General features: G+C 34.2%; 1 protein-coding gene across 2 annotated transcripts in view; it reads left to right on the plus strand.

Annotated features, from left to right (window-relative positions):
• The window catches only part of EIF4E (eukaryotic translation initiation factor 4E), a 113,304-nt gene extending 96,460 nt beyond the window's left edge, over positions 1-16,844 (plus strand). For both annotated transcript variants that reach the window (XM_067736906.1, XM_067736907.1), the window contains exons 3-8: positions 669-775; positions 7,499-7,594; positions 10,056-10,119; positions 11,822-11,935; positions 13,405-13,544; positions 15,750-16,844. In XM_067736906.1, coding sequence (XP_067593007.1) covers positions 669-775; positions 7,499-7,594; positions 10,056-10,119; positions 11,822-11,935; positions 13,405-13,544; positions 15,750-15,864 — 636 coding nt within the window. In that variant the 3' untranslated portion in view covers positions 15,865-16,844. The remainder of the gene's footprint in view (positions 1-668; positions 776-7,498; positions 7,595-10,055; positions 10,120-11,821; positions 11,936-13,404; positions 13,545-15,749) is intronic.
• Positions 16,845-20,225: the final 3,381 nt, after the last annotated feature.

Here is a 20,225-nt window from a genome sequence, read left to right on the forward strand (position 1 = left end):
TTTAGATGACAATTATGTCTAGCCTAGAAGAATTTAAGTTCAAGCCAATGTCCAGCTTTTTTGCTTAGGGCCAATTGAAAATGACAAGTTGCTGAACTTTGTCACCATCTATAATAACAGTGTAACATGAAAGCAAGGATCTGTGTAGTATTGCCTTGATCACTTTATAAAGATTTTTGTGTTTGTGTCATTGTGATATAGTTAATATACTCTCCAAACTTTAATTGTATCTCCCCCACTCCCACTATGCACCGTGTTTAGTATGTTAAGAAAGGTACTTGATTTTCCCAACTTTTTTCCATGGTCTCTAACAATCTTATATTAAAATGTGTAAGTGGAAGGTAACAATATACAAAATTATTATTATTATGTTTTTAAATTTGAGAAACCTTTTGCTCATAATGAAGAGATGCTAGAATGAAGAGTCTGGTGCTTAGAGTTTGATCTGTGGTCTATTTTATCCAGTGCTTCTGCTGTTAATTCATTCTCCTTAAAAAAAATATGGACAATATTGGTTCAGATTTATTTAGCGTATTGCTGTCGTAGGAATTAATTTTTCACAGCATTGTGAATTAACTATATTTCAATAAAAATTTAAAAATAAAGAAATTTCTTAATGTTATTTCTTCATGTTAAGAAGTTCATAATGTTTAATTATTCTCCACTAGGAAACCACCCCTACTCCTAATCCCCCACCTACAGAAGAAGAGAAAACAGAATCTAATCAGGAGGTTGCTAACCCAGAGCACTATATTAAACATCCTTTACAGAACAGGTAAGCTTTCTGACACATAGGTGTTCTGACTTAGGCCGCAAGGTAAATGGTGAATGGGACAGGTTTGGAGGGAAAAGTTAGATGAGACTAGTTTTAGATAGGTGAAGGATTCCATTTTCATTTGGATGACGCATGTCTAGCAGCAGTTTTATGTGTGAATCTTGAACTCAGATAGTAGAACTTTGAAAGAGTGGTTTGAAATTCATTGGTAATTGATGGTAATTGAAAGCACAGTAGTAAATGAGTTCTCACAACAGAGGCTTGGAATATTAGCACATAGGTGATTTTTTTTTTTTCTTTTTTTGCGTACGCGGGCCTCTCACTGCTGTGGCCTCTCCCGCTGCGGAGTGCAGTCTCCGGACGCGCAGGCTCAGCGGCCATGGCTCACGGGCTCAGCTGCTCCGTGGCATGTGGGATCTTCCCAGACCGGGGTACGAACCCGCGTCCCCTGTATCGGCAGGCGGACTCTCAACCACTGCGCCAGCAGGGAAGCCCATAGGTGATAGTTTTGAGTAAGAGTGCCTATGAAGAGAACAGTCTTGTGGTTGCAAAGTGGGAGGGGTGTGGGGGAGGGATGGGCTGGGAGTTTGGGATTAGCAGATGCAAACTGGTGCATCTAGAATGGATAAACAGCAAGGTCCTACTGTATAGCACAGGGAACTACGTTCAGTATCCTGTGATAAACCATAATGGAAAAGAATATGAAAAAGAATATATGTATATGTATAACTGAGTCACTTTGCTGTATAGCTGACATTAACATAACATTGTAAATCAACTGTACTTCAGTAAAATTTTTTAAAAAAGAATGCCTTTGAAGGGTATAGACATATAAACTGTATAAACTAGGAAAGAGTGCTTGGTCATGGAAACCAAGCAGATGGTTTATTTTAGGACAAGATAAGCATATTTGCCACAGAAAGGCCAAATGTTCATTGGATTGAACAATAAGTCCTTGCTAACATTGGAGAAAGTTTAGTAGAGCAGGTGATGGAAGAAGATTGGCATAGTTTGAAGAGTGAATAGAAAGTATACAAATGTATAGAGCAGGAATAGGCAATTTGAAGTTGGTCTGTGAAGAGAAAAGAGAGCTAGGGGATGTGGAGGCTGGAGATTGGTTGGTTGTATTTAAGAGAAGTTAGGTGAGGAAAAGAGGAGAGTTTAGGATGAGTTAAGTTTTCATAGTTACTGTGTAGTAGTTTAATAGTTCAGTATATGGTTTTTCCTATCTCTACCCTACCACTTCCCAGTATGTTTATGTTTTTTACTTGATTGTCTTTCTGGCTTACATGATGAAAATTAACACATTCCCTGAGAACTGATGGTGGGAAGAAAATGGCAACTCAGAAACATTGTAAGAATCTGGAGGAAAGTAAATTGGAGTTAACTTTTGAGGATCTTTAATTCCTTTCATTAAAGGAATTAACTTATGAGGATCTTCAGTTCCTTTCATTCCCCCCACTCCCAGGCCTTTTACTCTCTTTACCTTAAAGATCCCATGAGACTGTCTATAATTTAGTTTCATTTATCTGAAAAATGTGTTGTCCCTTTATGTCCCTTTATTTTTTATCATTTCTTCGTTATCATGGTAGACCTATTGAAATAATAGTCCAAACACATTCAGTAGTTTTTTCATAGGAGACCTGTGGTTCAGCAGTTCTCTAGACAATGTGAGTGAGATGTCAAAGGTCAAATAGTCCATAAAGGGTAAAAATTCTTCCTCAGGAAAGCATTGTGCCAAAGGTAATAGTTGAATGTTGATTAGTGGCAATTTCATTTAGCTAACCTAGCAGCAGTACCCAAACTTTTAAAGTATGTTTTTTCATCTTTTCAGTCGTATATAAAAAGCTAGCTCTGTCTTCTTGACTGTGAACACAGTTCTTAGTGTTGCTGTTTTGTGGGGAGAAGTAATCAAGGCATGTATCCCTCATAGCTTAAGTGAAATCTGAGAAGAGATTCCTGTCCTATCAGTGAACAAACTGATTAAATCCTAAAATGAAGTTTGTGAGGATTTCAATTTCTCTTATCAATTCTATTTCTTGTGTAAAATAGTATCATATGGAAAACTATTTTAAGACATTTTTGGTTCCAATTTTGGTAGTTTCTTCATTATTTACTTCTTGTAAATATTGCAGAATTATGTTTTCTTTTAAAAAAAACTATATTATTATAAGAAAGATTAAATTATTGGGGTACAAAGTATATAAAGTAAAAGTTCTCCGCTTTTTTCTGATACCTTCTTCCCCATTTTGCTTTTCTCCATTCCCCAGAATAGTCAGTGTTAAAAATTTGGTTTGTATTTTTCCAAAACCTTTCAATATGCATATATATACTTTTTTTATATAGATGGTCATACTGTTGAGTTTTTTTGTTTGTATATGCAGATTTTGACTCATTATTTTAAACCACTGCCTTGTATTAAATGAATATATAGTCACGTATTTTATCAGGCTTACATTAATGTGTATATAGAATTTTTTTCTATTTACAAACAGTGCTATAAAGTATACGTCCTTATATATTTTTTTGCAGTTGTGTGAATATATCTAGGGTAAAATTTCAGAGTTCTTAGGTTAAAGACTACCTTTTAACTACCTTTGTAGAGATTGCCAAATTATCCTCCTTTATCAGCTTATTAGACTCTTAACAGTTTAAGGGTTACTGGTTTCTACATCCTTGGCAACACCATCAATCTTAAATTTAATTGCCTGTCAGATTGGTTCTAGATTGATTTGTGAAAACAGTGTCTTATTGTTTTAAATTTGCATTTCTTTTATTGAAATTTCAAGACATTTTTGTTGAAAACAATCGCTTATTTGTTTTTTTACCTGTGAGCAGTCTGTTCAGTTCTTTTGTCTATTATTTTCTTTTGGGTTATCTTCCCAAGTTTATTTCCAAGCATTGTGTATTAGGGATGTTCACCCATTCAAGGGGGGGAATTAGGTTGAAAATGCATTTCCAAATCATTTGTCTTTCAACATTGTCTAAGGAGTTATGTTATTTTAGAGGTTTTTGATTTTCATGTAATCAAATAACAGCTTGCTTCCATGGTTTCTGGGTTTCATGTCAGTCTTAGGAGAATTTTACTCACACAATTATCCTATTTAATAGCTGCCTAGCGGTCTCTTGCATGTATTATATTATTTATATTTTATTTAAATCTTAACTTCTTTGGGCTCATGACCCCTTTACATTCTTAAAAATTATTGAAGATTCCACAGTGCTTTGGTTATGTAGATTTTTATCTATTTTCATTTGCTATATTAGAAAATAAATGTTTAAAAATGTAAAATTATATATGTACTTAACCCATTGCATGTTAATGTAAATAATTTTTATGAAAAAAATTTATTCAAAATAAAAAATACGTAGTGGAAGAATACATAAAAAATACATAGTGGGAAGTATTTCTGTAAATCTTTTTAAGTGCCTGACTTAATAGAAGTCAGCTGGATTTTCATAGTTGCTTCATAGTTGCATTGTCTTTGGAGATAAGTTGTTTCAGAGAAAGTATGAGAATAAAATACGGCCTCAGACAGGTACATGGTTGGAAAAGGGAGGAGAAATTTTAATAGCCTTTTAAAATAATTATGACTATCTCCTTCCTTTGATACTAGGTTTCTTATATGTTAGTTGAATTGTAGAATCTGAAACCATATCCAAGAACTTTTTCTACTCTGTTACATTAAAATCCATTGGTCTATCTTGCATTTGGAATGTATCCTTCACCCATGCACACCTCTGGTCATTTGGATAATATTGGTTCAGTGAGTTTGCAGATCTTCCAAATATTGGCACTTTTCATTATATGATATCAAAACAATAACATTAATTATTATCACTACCTAAACTCATCAGAAATATCATCAAGTGTCATTAAATTGTTAAGTGCACAGTGACACATGCTTTCCAAAATTCTGATTTTCTCCTGAAAGCTCAAATTTTAGCAGCTGGCTCAGTCTGTTCATTTTTCAAGAAATAATCATGGTTGATCAGCCAATCTTCTTCCAAGTAAAAGTGGTGTTCTTTGAAAAAAGTAACTAGTTCACCTCACAACTCAATTGCCTAAGCATCGTATTGATATTTGGTATGCAGAAATATTTTTTGTGCAGAAAAAGACATGTACACAGATTGAAATTTAATGAAACCAGTAGTTTTTACTGCTGGTTTCCATTCAGTGGCATTCTTAACTGAAACTGACATTATTACTGTGAGAGTTGGTGATAATAAAGGATACAGTGACTACTAGTACAAATTGGTGCCACTGTATAATTCTTGCTGTGTACAGCACCAGTAGGTTTACCAGCTGTCGCTTTTGCATCATCAGTGCAGATATCAACACAGTGAAAAATAAAATGTCTTAGCATTTTTATGAAATAGCTTTTACTCATCAGCACTCCTTGAAAGGGCCTTAGGATCCCCTAGGGGCCTGTAAACCACATTTTGAGAACTGTTGGTAGGCACTTAAGATGTTTCCAAAATTTTCCAAAATTAAGAACATTCCTGTACAAACATTTTTGCTTAGTTATCCAATTATTTTCTTAGGATATATCTTTATATGTTTAATGGCTGAATGCAATTTTTTTTTAAAGATGGAATTAAATTTTATTATTTATTTTATTATTTTTAATTGAGATGTAACAGTTTCAGATGTACAACATGATTCAATATTTGTATGTATTGTGAAATGATTACAGTAAGTCAACATCTGTCACAATACATATTTATAAATTTTTTCTCTTGTGTTGAGAACTTTTAACATTTAGTCCCTTAGCAACTTTCAAATTTGCAATGCAGTATTATCACCATGTTGTACTTTACATCCCCATGACTTATTTATTTTACAACTGGAAGTGTGTATCATTTGACCCCCTTCATGCATTCCCCCACGCTTGTGCCTCTGGGAACCACCAATCTGTTCTCTGTATCAGTGAGCTTGGGGTGTGTTTTCTGGGGGTTTGTTTTTTTTAAGATTGCACATATCAGCGAGATCATACAGTATTTGTTTTTACTGTCTAGTGTCTGATTTATTTAAGTTAGCACAAAGTCCTCAGGGTCCATCCATGTTGCAAACAGCAAGATTTCCTTCATTTTTATGACGGAATAATCCATTGAAAATGTATATATATATAAACCATATTTTCCTTATTCATGCCTTGATGGACACTTAAGTTGCTTCCATGTCTTTGCTTATCATGGGAGGGGGGGCACATATCTTTTTCAAGTTAGTGTTTTCATTTTCATTTTCTTCTCATAAATGCCCAGAAGTGGAATTGCTGGATTCAGTGGTAGTTCTATTTTTAAATTTTTGAGGAAAGACTGAATTAATTTTAGAAATCCAGAGTATAATACTTGACACTGTGTGTGTATGTTTAATGGTTTTTCTGCCTTTGCTTTTTTAAAAAAATTTTTTTCCTTGAGAGTGGGTTGGCAAATATACATTATCAAGTAGGTGCTGAAATGCATCTCATTTTTATGTCTGAGATTATCAAGCATTAACCATAAAGTTATGAAATATATGTCCACTTGGAAACCTGTCTTCAGACAACATTTTTATCAATGAGTAAGTGAAATTTCCTTAGAGGTGGTATAGTAATTCAGAAAATACAGTTTTACTAAAGATGAATCATATTGGGATGATAATATTTAAGCATAACTTTTATGTGACATGAGTTTGTCTTCAAAGTATTAGAATAAAACTTTTTTAGGCAAAGTATATACAGATATATAGAAACTAACTACTATGCATTATTTCAGAATGTATCTGTGGTAACATTATTCAATGAATCCCTGTATTATATTCCCGTTTGTATGAGTCCCCCCCCCCGCCCCCATTCCTAGTGCTCTCATTTCTCTCCTCTTGTTTCTCTGTAAATTCAGCTTCCCTATTCCCCACTTAACCTTTCCAGTTAAGTGCTCCTAGTCTGTTTTTCTTAAATAACTGTGCTTAATTATCTCTATCATAGCACTTAGGACATTGTAATTGTCTCTGTACAACATTTCTGTGAATTCCCTGTGGGATGAGCCTCAGTGGATCTCTAAGTATAGCAGAGAATCTGTTACATAGTAGGTACAAAACACATACTTTTCATTTTATTTATCTATTTATTTATTTTTTAGCCACACCACATGGCTTGCAGGATCTCAGTTCCCCAAATCCTAACCACTAGGCCACCAGGGAACTCCCCAAATATATACTTTTTAAATGAAAGAAATAGAGAAAACTACTCATTTGCTATTATAAATAAAATTTTTATTTATTTTATTTATTTTTAATTGTGGTAAAACACATATATAAAATTTACTATCAACCATTTTAAAATGTACAGTTCAGTAGTGTTAAATACACCCCCATTGTTGTGCAACCAGTTCCCCCACCCCCACCCCGAACTCTCTTTATCTTGCAGAAAAACTTAAACTCTCTACCCATTAAACAACAACTCTCCATTCCCCTTCCCTTTTAGCCCCTGGCAACCACCATTCTACTTTATTACCCTAGGTGCCTCATACAAGTGGATCATACAGTATTTGTCTTCTTTGATGGACTCTTTTCACTTTCCTTCCTTTTTAAGGCTGTTTAATATTCCACACTACATTTTGTTCATTCATCTGACAATAGACACTTCCCCCTTTTGGCTGTTGTGAATAATGCTGCTTTGAACATGGATGTAAAGCTACGTCTTTTTTTTTTTTTTTTTTTTGACACTGACTTTCTGTTTTTAGATGGGCACTCTGGTTTTTTAAAAATGATAAAAGCAAAACTTGGCAAGCAAACCTTCGGCTGATCTCTAAGTTTGATACTGTTGAAGACTTTTGGGCGTAAGTAACCATTCATTTTAGGATGTTTGTTGTGTAATTTTTCATTTTAAGTTGCATTCACAAAATGAAGGGTAAGTTGTGAACAGTTAATATTCACCTTTTTGTATGTCCATCTTCTCACAACTGTTTGAATTGGTGATTATTCCTCATCAGTTTTAGAAAGCTTCCGTCTTGTCGTCTTTTAGCTCTGCCTATTCTCTATTCTTTGTCCTGAGATCTCTTTCGTTGAGAATCCTTTATTGTTGCTAGAATTTCCAACAACTTTTAGGAGCTTGTCCCCTTTCTTGGTTGCCTAGATACATTTGCCCTATTCTTAGGTATTCCAGAGCTTTCTTAGGCCGTTATTTCTGCAGATTCTTTCCAGTATAATATCTGGATTTCCTGTGATAGAGATTCCAAGATTTCAAAGGCAGAACTGCTCATAATTCAGGGTTTGTCAAAGAATGACAATATCTCTGATGATAGTTTATTAATCTCATTATACTTCGTGGTCAACATCAAGAAGAATAGTTGAAATATTTTTGAGATTTTGTTTCAATTTAGCAAATAGTTAAGATTTCGGGGTCTTAAATCTTTGCATCACTTCAAAATATGATTTAAAATGACAAAGTTCTTTTCAGGAAGTTTTGGAATATTGATTCTTTAAAAACAAAGTTGATTTAGTATGTCTATTTGCTTGAAAAATGTATGGGGAGAAACTACTTGAGAACATGAAAGATACAACTTGTTGAAAACATTTTTAAGAGCTGTAAATTACCTAGCAGTTATCTAAGTATTCTAATTTGTTCAGCTGGTGTATTTTGGATCATATCAGTGATGTGATTCTTATGTTTAATTTAACTCCCTGAGTGTAGCGTACAGACTAACAGATTGTGATTAGAAAATTTATGCATGTAATGTATACTTCCTCCAGGGCAGAAACAATTTTCTGTATATTTCTAGTGCTTTGCCCATATTAGGCATTTAGTATGCATTTGAATCACTGAAAACAAAGCATAGAATAATTAGAGAAAACTGTATATTGAGACCACTTTGAGTGGTCACTTTTAATTGAAAACTTTTTTTTTTTTTTCTTTCTTAGCGGTACACGGGCCTCTCACTGTTGTGGCCTCTCCCGTTGCGGAGCACAGGCTCCGGACGCGCAGGCTCAGCGGCCATGGCTCACGGGCCCAGCCGCTCTGTGGCATGTGGGATCTTCCCGGACCGGGGCACGAACCCGTGTCCCCTGCATCGGCAGGCAGACTCTCAACCACTGCGCCACCAGGGAAGCCCTGAAAACATTTTTTAAGAAATTTTAAAATTTTTAATTTAGATATTTCACCAGCCTGAAGGTAGAAGCCTAGATCATTTGATCTCCTGAAGTCTATCACAGTAAAATTGTTATAAAACGGGCAACAGAGTAAGAATGCTTTGCCTGTCTCCAATATTTTATACAGAAGTGATGATCTTAGCTATATGACTAGTGACCATGGATGGTGTTATTATCCTTAGTTAGATATTACTATTTGGGAAGTAATTTAAAAGTACAGATTCTATGGTTCCATCCTATACTTAAGGAATTAAAATCTCAAGAAGTAGGGTAAGGAACTGTTTTTTTATTTTTATTTTTTTTGGTTGCTATTTTAATAAATTCATTTTTGGCTGCGTTGGGTCTTGCTGTGCGTGGGCTTTCTCTAATTGCGGTGAGCGGGGCCTACTCTTAGTTGCGGTACGTGGGCTTCTCATTGCAGCGGCTTCTCTTGTTGTGGAGCACGGGCTCTAGACAGGCGGGCTTCAGTAATTGTGGCACACGGGCTCAGTAGTTGTGGCGCACGGGCTTAATTGCTCCATGACATGTGGGATCTTGCCAGACCAGTGCTCGAACCTGTGTCCCCTGCATTGGCAGGTGGATTCTTAACCACTGCGCCAGCAGGGAAGTCCTGTTTTGTTTTTAAAAGCTCCCCAAAAGATTATTATGCTGACTTAAACTAGTAATGGTGTGTGGTGTTTGGGAACCATTGATCTGTCCCACTCTTGGATACTTTCAAGGATAATAATGTTGACTTACTTTAGTCATGCAATCCTGATGGTCAGGGAGTTTGTCTTGCTTTCTCTTGATTTGTCTTTTTGTGTGTTTAAAACTGCTCATTAGCCTCACGGATTCTTTCATCTACTTAAAGCCACCTCATACCTCTCTTTTCAGTTTCTTGTATATACATATGTATGTATTAAGTTAACTAATACATCAAACTTGTCAGAATAAAATTATTAAAAATATTTTCTTGAAAATCATCAGATGTTGATTCTTGAAGCTGACTGTTACTGAGATCTGTTTGGTCCATTTCAGAAATTGACTTCATGGGGGCGGGAAGTAAACATGAGTTTTTATCTTATTTTTATCATATTCTCTGAATGTATATGTACGCACCTAAACTTTGCATTACATATGCTATGTTTATAATTGTTCTTTTCTTTTATCTAGTCTGTACAACCATATCCAGTTGTCTAGTAATTTAATGCCTGGCTGTGACTACTCACTTTTTAAGGTATGTTTAATTGGTGACTTCATATATTTATTATAAGACTGGACCATTCAGGTATTCATTAAAAAATCTTGCCATAAACTTAGGAATAGTTAATGTTGTGGTGCTTGGAGAATAATTAAATTAGCTTTACCAGGTTTTAGCATAAATATATTTTGCCCTATTTTAGTATAAACATTGGGTTGGCCAAAAAGTGCCTTTTTGGTAGAAATAAAAGACACATTTTTTTAAGTAAAAATAAAATACACATTTAATTTAGTTAAACCATGTTTTAAAGTAATAGAACTACATTTGAAGCCCCATAATTCATAGGTCTAGTTGTCTAGTTAAATTAGCATTGTTCTGTTTTGCCCTTCCTCAAAACGTCTAGTGTTTTTCTTCTCTAATTGTTTTTGTTTTTCTTCTCTAATTGTATTTATTCAAGGCATATTTTTCATTTTCTCCAAGAACTTTATTGAACAACGTATTCAGCCTTTGGTGTGGTTGGTGGTGGTTCATTTAGCTTGCCCAGGATCTCTCCCGTTCTACATTATTGTACAGTATCCCCTTTTCATCACCTGTCACAATTTGTTTTAAAAACGGAACGTTTTCATTATGTTTAAGTAGAGAATTGCATGCTTGAATACGTTCAAGAAGGTTTTTTTCACTTATGTGGAACCTAAACATCAAAGCGATTCACATAACCAAGCTGGTGCAAATGATTGTCAGCACTTAATTTTGAGTATGTTGGCTCTCTCCTGTGTGGTATTACGTTGATTGTTCTCAGCTAATGTCTCGATTTGATTGCTGTCGACTTCAACTGGTCTGCCTGACCGTGGAGCATCGTCCAGCGAGAAATCTCCAGCACAAAACTTTGCAAACCACTTTAGACACATTCAGTCAGTCACAGCACCTTCTCCATACACTGCACAATTCTTTTTTTTGCATTTCAGTTGCATTTTTACCTTTCTTGAAATAATAAAGCCGAAAATGTTGCTTTTTTTCTTCCATCTTCAATATTAAAATGGCTACATGAAAATTCACCAATTCTGATAAGTCTTTTTTTAAATGCACGCTGATATGACAGCTGTCACATACAATCTAACGAAATTGTTTTGAATGAAGTTAAAGACAACTGAGCGCTACTAGATGCACCTTAGGGAAAAAACCAAACGAACCTTTTGGCGAACCCAGTTATTGAAATTAAGTGAGTCAGACTGTATGGGCACATACTGTGATTGATTTTGAGGAGAGCTTTGATAATCCAAATGGGTCATCCAATCCGTTTCTTCTTTATATATTTGAGTAGACTGAAGTCCAGAGTTCGTCAGGAATTCTTAACCTGTAGTGTGTGGGTCCTTGAGATATTTATGAGTTTTGTCAGCTGGTAGTGGGTGGGACAGTCATTAGCTCTCTGAAATTGTGTAAGTTTTTAATATATTTTCTAGGTATAGAAATGTATACAGCTTCTCAAAGGTATCTGTTACTCAGAATGTTTTAGAGCCTCCAAATTAAGTGAAACCCAAGGTTTGATAGTTAATAAGTGCCCAAGTCAGTACTCTAATTTTGCTTTAAGTCTTATGTGCTTTTTTCCCCACTACATCAATTAACAGTTTTTATGGATATAAAGTAAATAGTTAATAGGGTTGTTGCTTGCTGTTTCTAGTGGTGATCTCAAGTTAAAGTAACAATATTGTCTCATATTGTTGTCTCCCTAACCTTGTAGGATGGTATTGAGCCTATGTGGGAAGATGAGAAAAACAAACGAGGAGGACGATGGCTCATTACATTGAACAAACAGCAGAGACGAAGTGACCTCGATCGCTTTTGGCTAGAGACAGTAAGGTTTTAAAATTATAAAGCTGTTTTGGAATACTAAAACTTCACTTATGTTACATTTTATATTGGTTACTTAATTCAAGATGAGATAAGGATTCCCACAATAGCTAAGCCAGCACTTAATTTTGTTCTGTCCTGTGAATCTTGTATACTTCTTACATACTAATACAGTGAAACTCCCTACCACATATTACACATCCAGAAAGTGATCGGCAGTTGACTCACCTTCCAGAATAAGGTCATCCTGGTCATCTCATTAAGTTCAAAATTATGTAACCTCTCACATTTTGTATGATGTAAGTTTTTTTACAATCCTCTTAGAGTATTGCTCTGTATACTAAACTTTTTAGATCAGTGAAGGAAACAGTGAAATTGTAGCTTGATATCATTCACCTTATATGTTGTGATGTAACTTGGGACTTTTGGCTTCATATGACATTTATTAAATATGAGATAATAGGCATTTTCTCTAGTGAAAGTTTTCAAACCCCAAGCTTTTAGGAGCAGGGATTATAGTCTCTTTTGTATCCCTATCACTTGACAGTGTCTGGTTTATAGTTAGCCCTTACTAAGTTGAGCAATAATAAATATTTCAGTGAATGGCTTTTTAAAGAAGAAACTTAATTTTGCGGGAATTCCCTGGCAGTGCAGTGGTTAAGACTCCCGGCTCCCAATGCAGGGGGCCCGGATTCGATACCTGGTCAGGGAACTAGTTCCCACATGCATGCCGCAACTAAGAGTTCGCATGTCGCAACTAAGGAGCTGGCAAGCTGCAAAGAGGGAGCCCAAGAACTGCAACTAAGGAGCCCACTGGCCGCAACTAAGACCTGGTGCAACCAAATAAATAAATAAGTTAAAAAAAAAAACTTAATTTTGCTTTTGGGAGAGATTATCAGTAATTACCATTTTAGAATTCTGCATTAAAAAGTCATTTCAGTTTTGCAGGATGACAAAAGTTCTGGAGATTGTTGGTGGTACAATGTGAATATACTTAATGCCACTGAACCGTACACTTAAAAATGGTTAATATGGTAAATTTTATGTCATGTATTTACTACAATTTTTTTAAAAGTTAGAAAATGTTCATGAAAAATAAGAACAAGAGGCAATTAAGCAGCTTTTTCAGTTATTCCATTAATGTTTGCTGGCAAGTATAAGCAGCAGCAGAGCAAAGTGAATATTAATAAAATAATTCACCTTTTATGTGCCCTGACATCAGTTGCCCAATTTGCTAAAAAAGTTAACAAAACTGATCATGTTCTTGATATTAAAGAATCAAATTAACAAATTTTTTAAAGACCAGGACAAAAAACTATATATAAATATAATTTACGCATTCAGAAAGTCGACTCTTGATTTAAAAACTGTTTTTCAGTTTTGTATATATACAAATATTTGAGACATTTGCAGCTTAATAAGCTGTTTATCATCTATTGAATGTAACTTGAGATTTGGGTTTTTTCTTTTAAGCTGCTGTGCCTTATTGGAGAGTCTTTTGATGACTACAGTGATGATGTATGTGGAGCTGTGGTTAATGTTAGAGCTAAAGGTGATAAAATAGCAATATGGACTACTGAATGTGAAAACAGAGAAGCAGTTACACATATAGGGTAAGTTTTGCTTTTTGTGTTCTTCTTTTAAAATAGATAACTAAAAGCAGAAGTACTTTTTAAATTAAAAGTATTTATGTAGATCATTATTTTCCTTTTTTTCATGAGCACTTTTATAATCTTGAACTGCTCTTATTCGTATTTTTTTCACTTCTGTAAAATTTCTTTTTCCTAGCAGTGGGGTATATAATCACTATTTTAGCATGTAGCATTTTATTATTTAGCATATGAGAATATGTCTTTTTTGCCCTACTTTAAAACCATAATGCTAATGTATAATACTCAATAATTTGGTGACTATTGGCATTTGCCATTGAAGTTTAAGTGACAGTAGCTTGGTTTTGTCCATATTTAAAACCCACATGTATAAATTTTAAAACTTTGTTTTGGCAAATATTACTATTTACAAAAGTTGCCTGTCGTCCCCGCTCCCCCCCCCCCGCAAATGTCAGTCAATGTTAACTAGGATTTTCTCTTTACTATGTTTAAATTAGTAAAATTGGACTTTAAATTTTGTGTTAAAATTAAGTACCAGTCATAAGTCACAATATGTTTAGTTTGCCTCTTTGCATGTTGATTTTTCAAACATTATGAATTCTCCTGTGAACATAATTCCTTTCTGGATTAAAAGATGTGGGGATTTTCCAGGTTTCATTCTCCACGGGGTTTCTTATAAGAGAAGGTTGATTGTTGATTCGTCACCATATTCCTGATCTTTCTGTCAGCCTTAAAACTTACTGACAGTGGGGGTCTCCTATTTCTTTGAAAATGTGTTAAAGAAACTAAGTATGAACTTCTTACCTCGGAAAGTTTTTTATTTGTGTCAATATTAAACATTTTTGAAATCTCTGTAAAACTTTTGGCCTCACTTTTTCAAGGAAAAATTTTTTTTCACCCTTTTAAGTTGCATGGCTCAGGGCTCATTCTGGCATTTTTAGTGATTAAGTATAATTGAAGGTAATACATTATATCCTAATGTAAATCTGATAATAGTTATAATTTTAGTTATAAAATTATTTTTAAATGCTCTATTCGAAGGAAGGTAGTAAAGTCTTCTGAAGGGTAGAGTATGAATAAAATTTCCTGGTATCATACTGCTAGAGTTTTTAGCTCCATGAAAATCTCTTTTTTTTGTTTATCTTTTTTGTTTGTTTACCATGTATTTTTTGTTTACCGTATTTTTTTGCTTACCATGAGTAAAATTTCCTGGTGTCATACTGCTAGAGTATTTAGCTCCATGAAAATCTCTTTTTTTGTTGTTTGCCATATATATCTCTTTATTTTTGTTTCATTTTGGTGCCTGTTTTTAAAATTTTGCTATTTTTTCTCAGATACCAGATTCCTAACTTGACCTATGATGTTCTCATAAGATCATATGATGATCTGTCCCCAATTTTACCTTGTCAGCCTTATCTCTCATATTTACCTTTCTTGTGAGCTGTAGACACACAGCCTTATTTTTGTTCCTTGGCCTTCAGATGTGCTTCATTCTCTTAGCATTATACTTTGACCTCATGAGTTTTTAAAAGGAGAGAGTTCTCTGATTTCAAAGAGGAGATTAGATCCTCCTTGCTAATATCACAACCCCTGTGCTTACCCTCATTGATACTCAGTCACATCTTATTTGAAAATTAGGTTGTAGAGTTAATATATAAGGCAGAAATCATGTTATGTTCTAAATTATCCTTAAAATATCATAAATCGCCTTCACAGTGTTTGATTTTTGTGTGTGAATTCTTGTCGGTAATAGGTAAGGTAAATGTAACTGCAGTAACATACAATATTTACTAAGGTTTATATGTGAAATATAATTGAAGCATTTTAGATCAGAAAATTAAAATGTGCATGTAATTGATTTTGAATACATTAACTATGTATGTGATACAGCTCCACCGTATGTATTTGTGATTATTTATTTGCAAATAATCAAATACTCTAAACTATAAACACCATGAGCCTAGAGAGTGTCCTTGCTTTGCTTATTATTAATTTACTGATAATTATCACAGTACCTGATACATAGTAGACTCTCAAATATTGGTTAAGTGATTATGAAGAGTAAATTTTGCTAAAAGGAAAAAGGTGTGCAATTTCCTATTTCACTCTCTAGGTATTATTTTTTAATGTAAAGAGTAATAATACTGGATTTGGGGTGTATGTTTGAATAAAAATTAATGGCTACTTTTCTTCTTTTTCATCTTCTAGGAGGGTATACAAGGAAAGGTTAGGACTTCCTCCAAAGATAGTGATTGGTTATCAGTCCCATGCAGACACAGCTACTAAGAGCGGCTCCACCACTAAAAATAGGTTTGTTGTTTAAGAAGACACCTTCTGAGTATTCTCATAGGAGACTGCGTCAAGCAATCGAGATTTGGGAGCTGAACCAAAGCCTCTTCAAAAGCAGAGTGGACTGCATTTAAATTTGATTTCCATCTAAATGTTGCTAAGATATAAGAGAAGTCTCATTCGCCTTTGTCTTGTACTTCTGTGTTCATATATTTTTTTTTTCTTAATTTTGGCTAGAGTGTCCACTATCCCAATCAAAGAATTACAGTACACATCGTCCCCAGAATCCATAAATGTGTTCCTGGCCCACTCTGTAATAGCTTAAAAGAATTAACGATTACAAACACATTTGACCCATCTACAATATTAAAGAAAAGAATTTGCATTTCTATACCTTACAAGAGAACGATTCTGTTTATGTTCCATTGTATGCAGGAGCATATTTTGCTGGTTTGAAAGAGTATGATGCATACAGTTTTCTAACAATTTTCTTTGTTTCTTTTTACAGCATTGTCTGTGCTGTACTCTTGCTGATGGCTGCTAGATTTTAATTTATTTGTTTCCCTACTTGATAACATTAGTGATTCTGATTTCAGTTTTTCATTTGTTTTGCTTTTGTTTTTTTCCTCATGTAACATTGGTGAAGGATCCAGGAATATGACACAAAGGTGGAATAAACATTAATTTTGTGCATTCTTTGGTAATTTTTTTGTTTTTTTGTAACTACAAAGCTTTGCTACAAATTTATGCATTTCATTCAAATCAGTGATCTATGTTTGTGTGATTTCCTAAACATAATTGTGGATTATAAAAAATGTAACATCATAATTACATTCCTAATTAGAATTAGTATGTCTGTTTTTGTATCTTTATGCTGTATTTTAACACTTTGTTATACTTAGGTTATTTTGCTTTGGTTGAAAAATGGCTCAAGTAGAAAAGCGGTCCCATTCATATTAAGACAGTGTACAAAACTGTAAATAAAATGTGTACAGTGAATTGTCTTTTAGACAACTAGATTTGTCCTTCCTTTTATTTCTGCATCTCTATAGAATGAATTTGTACTTCTTATTGCAAGGCAGTCTCTATGGTGTCTTCTCTTGTAGTGTCTTCCACGTGAATAGCGTAAGTTTGGAGCATCAGTTTGATTATTACGTTTATTTTAATTTTTAATAAATTGAATAGGTAGCATCATATATGGAATTAAATTGACGTGGCTATCTTTTTTTTTTTTTTTAATAAAGTAAGAGGCACAGTCCTTCAGTCTTAGGTAAACAATGTACTCTTAACATGTTAAAACTCATGAGAATTGCGACCTTGGTGCATCACCATTTGATTGGTAGGAATAGCAGTTGTAAAACTTGGTTGCTGAATTGAGACGTTATTTTTCAAGTGTCCAAATGACACCATAGGGAAAGAGTTACAGGTGGTGGGCGTATGCATTAAGAATTTTGTTAGTGTTGCTGTCTAAATAGAATTAGAATAAACAGGTTATGAATGCCTGTACTTATAATGATGAATTGGTGTAGTATAGATTTATGTAAACTTGAAAACTTGATCTACTCTTTATAGGCATCATTTGAAAGCAAATTTGAAAACAGTTTGTTTATAATTACTGTATATTTCAGATCCCGTAAAATGAAATATGGTTATATTGTAGACAAAAGGGTAAGTTGAACTGTAGGTAGAATGAGAACCATTAATTGAGAGGAAATTTCATCTTTAGATGGTGATTATGAATGAATCATTTTAAAGCTGCTAAGTTTGACAAAAATCCTATATAAAATAAACATGAAATTAATAGTATTGATTTTATTGAGGAATTTAAAACAGTTTAAAGTGTACCACAAGCTACCATCTGAGTACTCGCAATACCACAAACACCCCTTGTTCAGTAGTCTGGAAATAACTGAGTCTTTTGTGTTTATAATCTGAATATACTGTACCTAGTAATATCTGTTGTTTAAGGTTGGGTGATTGTTTAAGGTGATTTATTGTCTTTGTTGATATACGTAGTTGTGAGCACTTCAAGAGCTTGCTTAAAAGTGACCGTGGAGGTGGTAGTGTGTGGGCAATGGGTGGCATTGGAGGAATATATCTATTAGAAATTAATGCTTAATTTCCTTAATTCTAGGATGCAGTCCATTTTAAGAAGTACCAGCTTTGGCGGGTAGAGGAGGAATAATGCATTAAATGTACAGAGTTCTAAATTTTTAAAAATCCTAATTTATAGCATTTGATTGTCCTCATTATTACCATCTGAGAATCACATTCGGTTTTAAGTCTTTTTCCCAGTATGGGTGGGGAGGAATGATTCTGAGTCACTTTTGGCAAGTGCCACTTAAGTACCACAATGACTTGCAAATTTCCTAACTTTATTAGCATCTTTTCTAAATATAAGATTAGATTGTACATGATTTTCTAAGTTACTTTTCCCTCTCTAACAGGATATTATAAATAAATATATTTTCATAGTAGATTATTAAAATAATCTTTAATGGGTAAATAGTAGTTCATTGTAGGGATGTGCCATATTTCATTTAACCAATTTTGTTAATAATTCCAGTTCTGCAGAAGGATTTGAGGCATACTGTGTAAGAATGAAAAAGTCGAAATCCTTACTTAGTACTTATGTGCCAGGCAGTGTTCTAAGCACTTCACACGCACTTTAACCTGCACAATAATCCTTTGATGTAGGTGCTGTTATCCCCCTTTTACAGATGAAGAAACAAGCAGTGAGGATTTAAGTCGCTTAGTATGGATTTGAATCCTGGAAATTTGGTTTTGGAGATCCTGTAAAGCACATTATACAGTCTCAGTGATATAGAGCCTACCTGATGGGCTATAGTAAATTGCACCAGATTGTAGTAAGTTTATAGGTCAGGACATTTTAAATTTTACTTCCTTTGGTAATGAAACGTATAATAGATGGAGCGTCCCCCGAGGCCAGTCTGTTCGCAGTCAGCTAAACTAATCATTTGGGGTTTTTTGAGAACATGGAGACAAAGGTACAGGAGTTTAGAGGTGCATAGATTAAGTGAATATTTTCGTATACAGTTTTAAGTGTCTATATCCTGTATCTTCTAAGCTAAATGGCAAAATAAAGCAGAGTTTTCAAGTTGAGCTGAGATTCTTAAATGCTGAAGTTTGCATTCAAAAGTATAATTTTAATTTACTAAGGCAGTGTGATAATGTGATGTTTTACATTTTAAAATTAAAACAAGTTAATGACAAGTCTCTGTGCTACTTTTTATCTCTTAATTGTTATAGATTGTCTTCATTAGTGAGTAGAGGAAAAAAAGAGCTGAATTTTCTCACTCAGAGTTAGACCTTCTGGGCAAATGCAAAATTTCAGGTCAGATTGACATTAAAAAACAAAACCCTAGGTCAGTGCTATCTGGTGTCTCTCTGGACCAGTATAGAAATTAAAGAATGTCTAGAAACTTCTATGGAAATTTGATATTGCTGTGACATTAAAGTATGTGATCATTTCTCTACTAACGGATTTTTAAAAATATATTTGTGACAAGAGTGCAGTTTGGGATTTAAAAGTGGTCCTTCATCACATATAATTTGAGAGACACTACTCTTAGGTTTTCCTCAGTAGCCAAGACCAGCTCATTTGCCCATCAGTCTCTAAAAACATCCAGCTTACTATCTCTTCACTCCTCATCTCACAAGTAATGGACTTCGTGTCAAAGTTTCAGCCCTAGTCTGTAGTGTCTTTCAATAATACTTTCTGGTATCTTGCTTATTGTGAATTTCAAAGTAGAAATTCCTAATACCTTGGATAGTTTTAGACTTCAGTAGTCTTGTGATTATTTCTTCCACTGCTAGAAACAAAAGAAAAATGAAATTGTGAGCATGAGATCACATGTGCTATGTCTTTCCCAATTCAGAGGAAACAGTTTCCACATTTTAATCTTGCCCCTTTTTCTTTTACTTCAGAACTTACAAATTCCTCATAGTTTTGCACAGAACTTACATACCTACGTTTCCTCCAAAAAATACATATTGAGTACCTCCGTTTACTGTGCTCTAGGTGCTGGAAAATACAGCAGAAAACAAAAGACTGGTCCCTGCTCTAAAATTTTAAAAGCAGACATCTATTCAGAATAAATAAATCTTTCCACAGGGTTCTGCAAATAGTTTATGTTATTGAAACAGAAACTCCTAGAGTTTCTGTTACTGGGTATTAGTAGTCTAGAGGTAAATATAAAATGAAGTTGTTTGCTCTGAACACCCTTCCAGCTGTAACATTGAGTCTAAACAGATCACACTATATAGGAGGACTCGACCAAACCCTCACATGTAAATTACAGCTTTTGCAAGACTTAATTTCTACTTTATATTACTGAAACCTGTGTGATTGTCCACGTAAAATTTTGTGGGTGT

This window comes from Pseudorca crassidens, chromosome 4 (genome assembly GCF_039906515.1).
Source record: "Pseudorca crassidens isolate mPseCra1 chromosome 4, mPseCra1.hap1, whole genome shotgun sequence".
NCBI lineage: Eukaryota > Metazoa > Chordata > Mammalia > Artiodactyla > Delphinidae > Pseudorca > Pseudorca crassidens.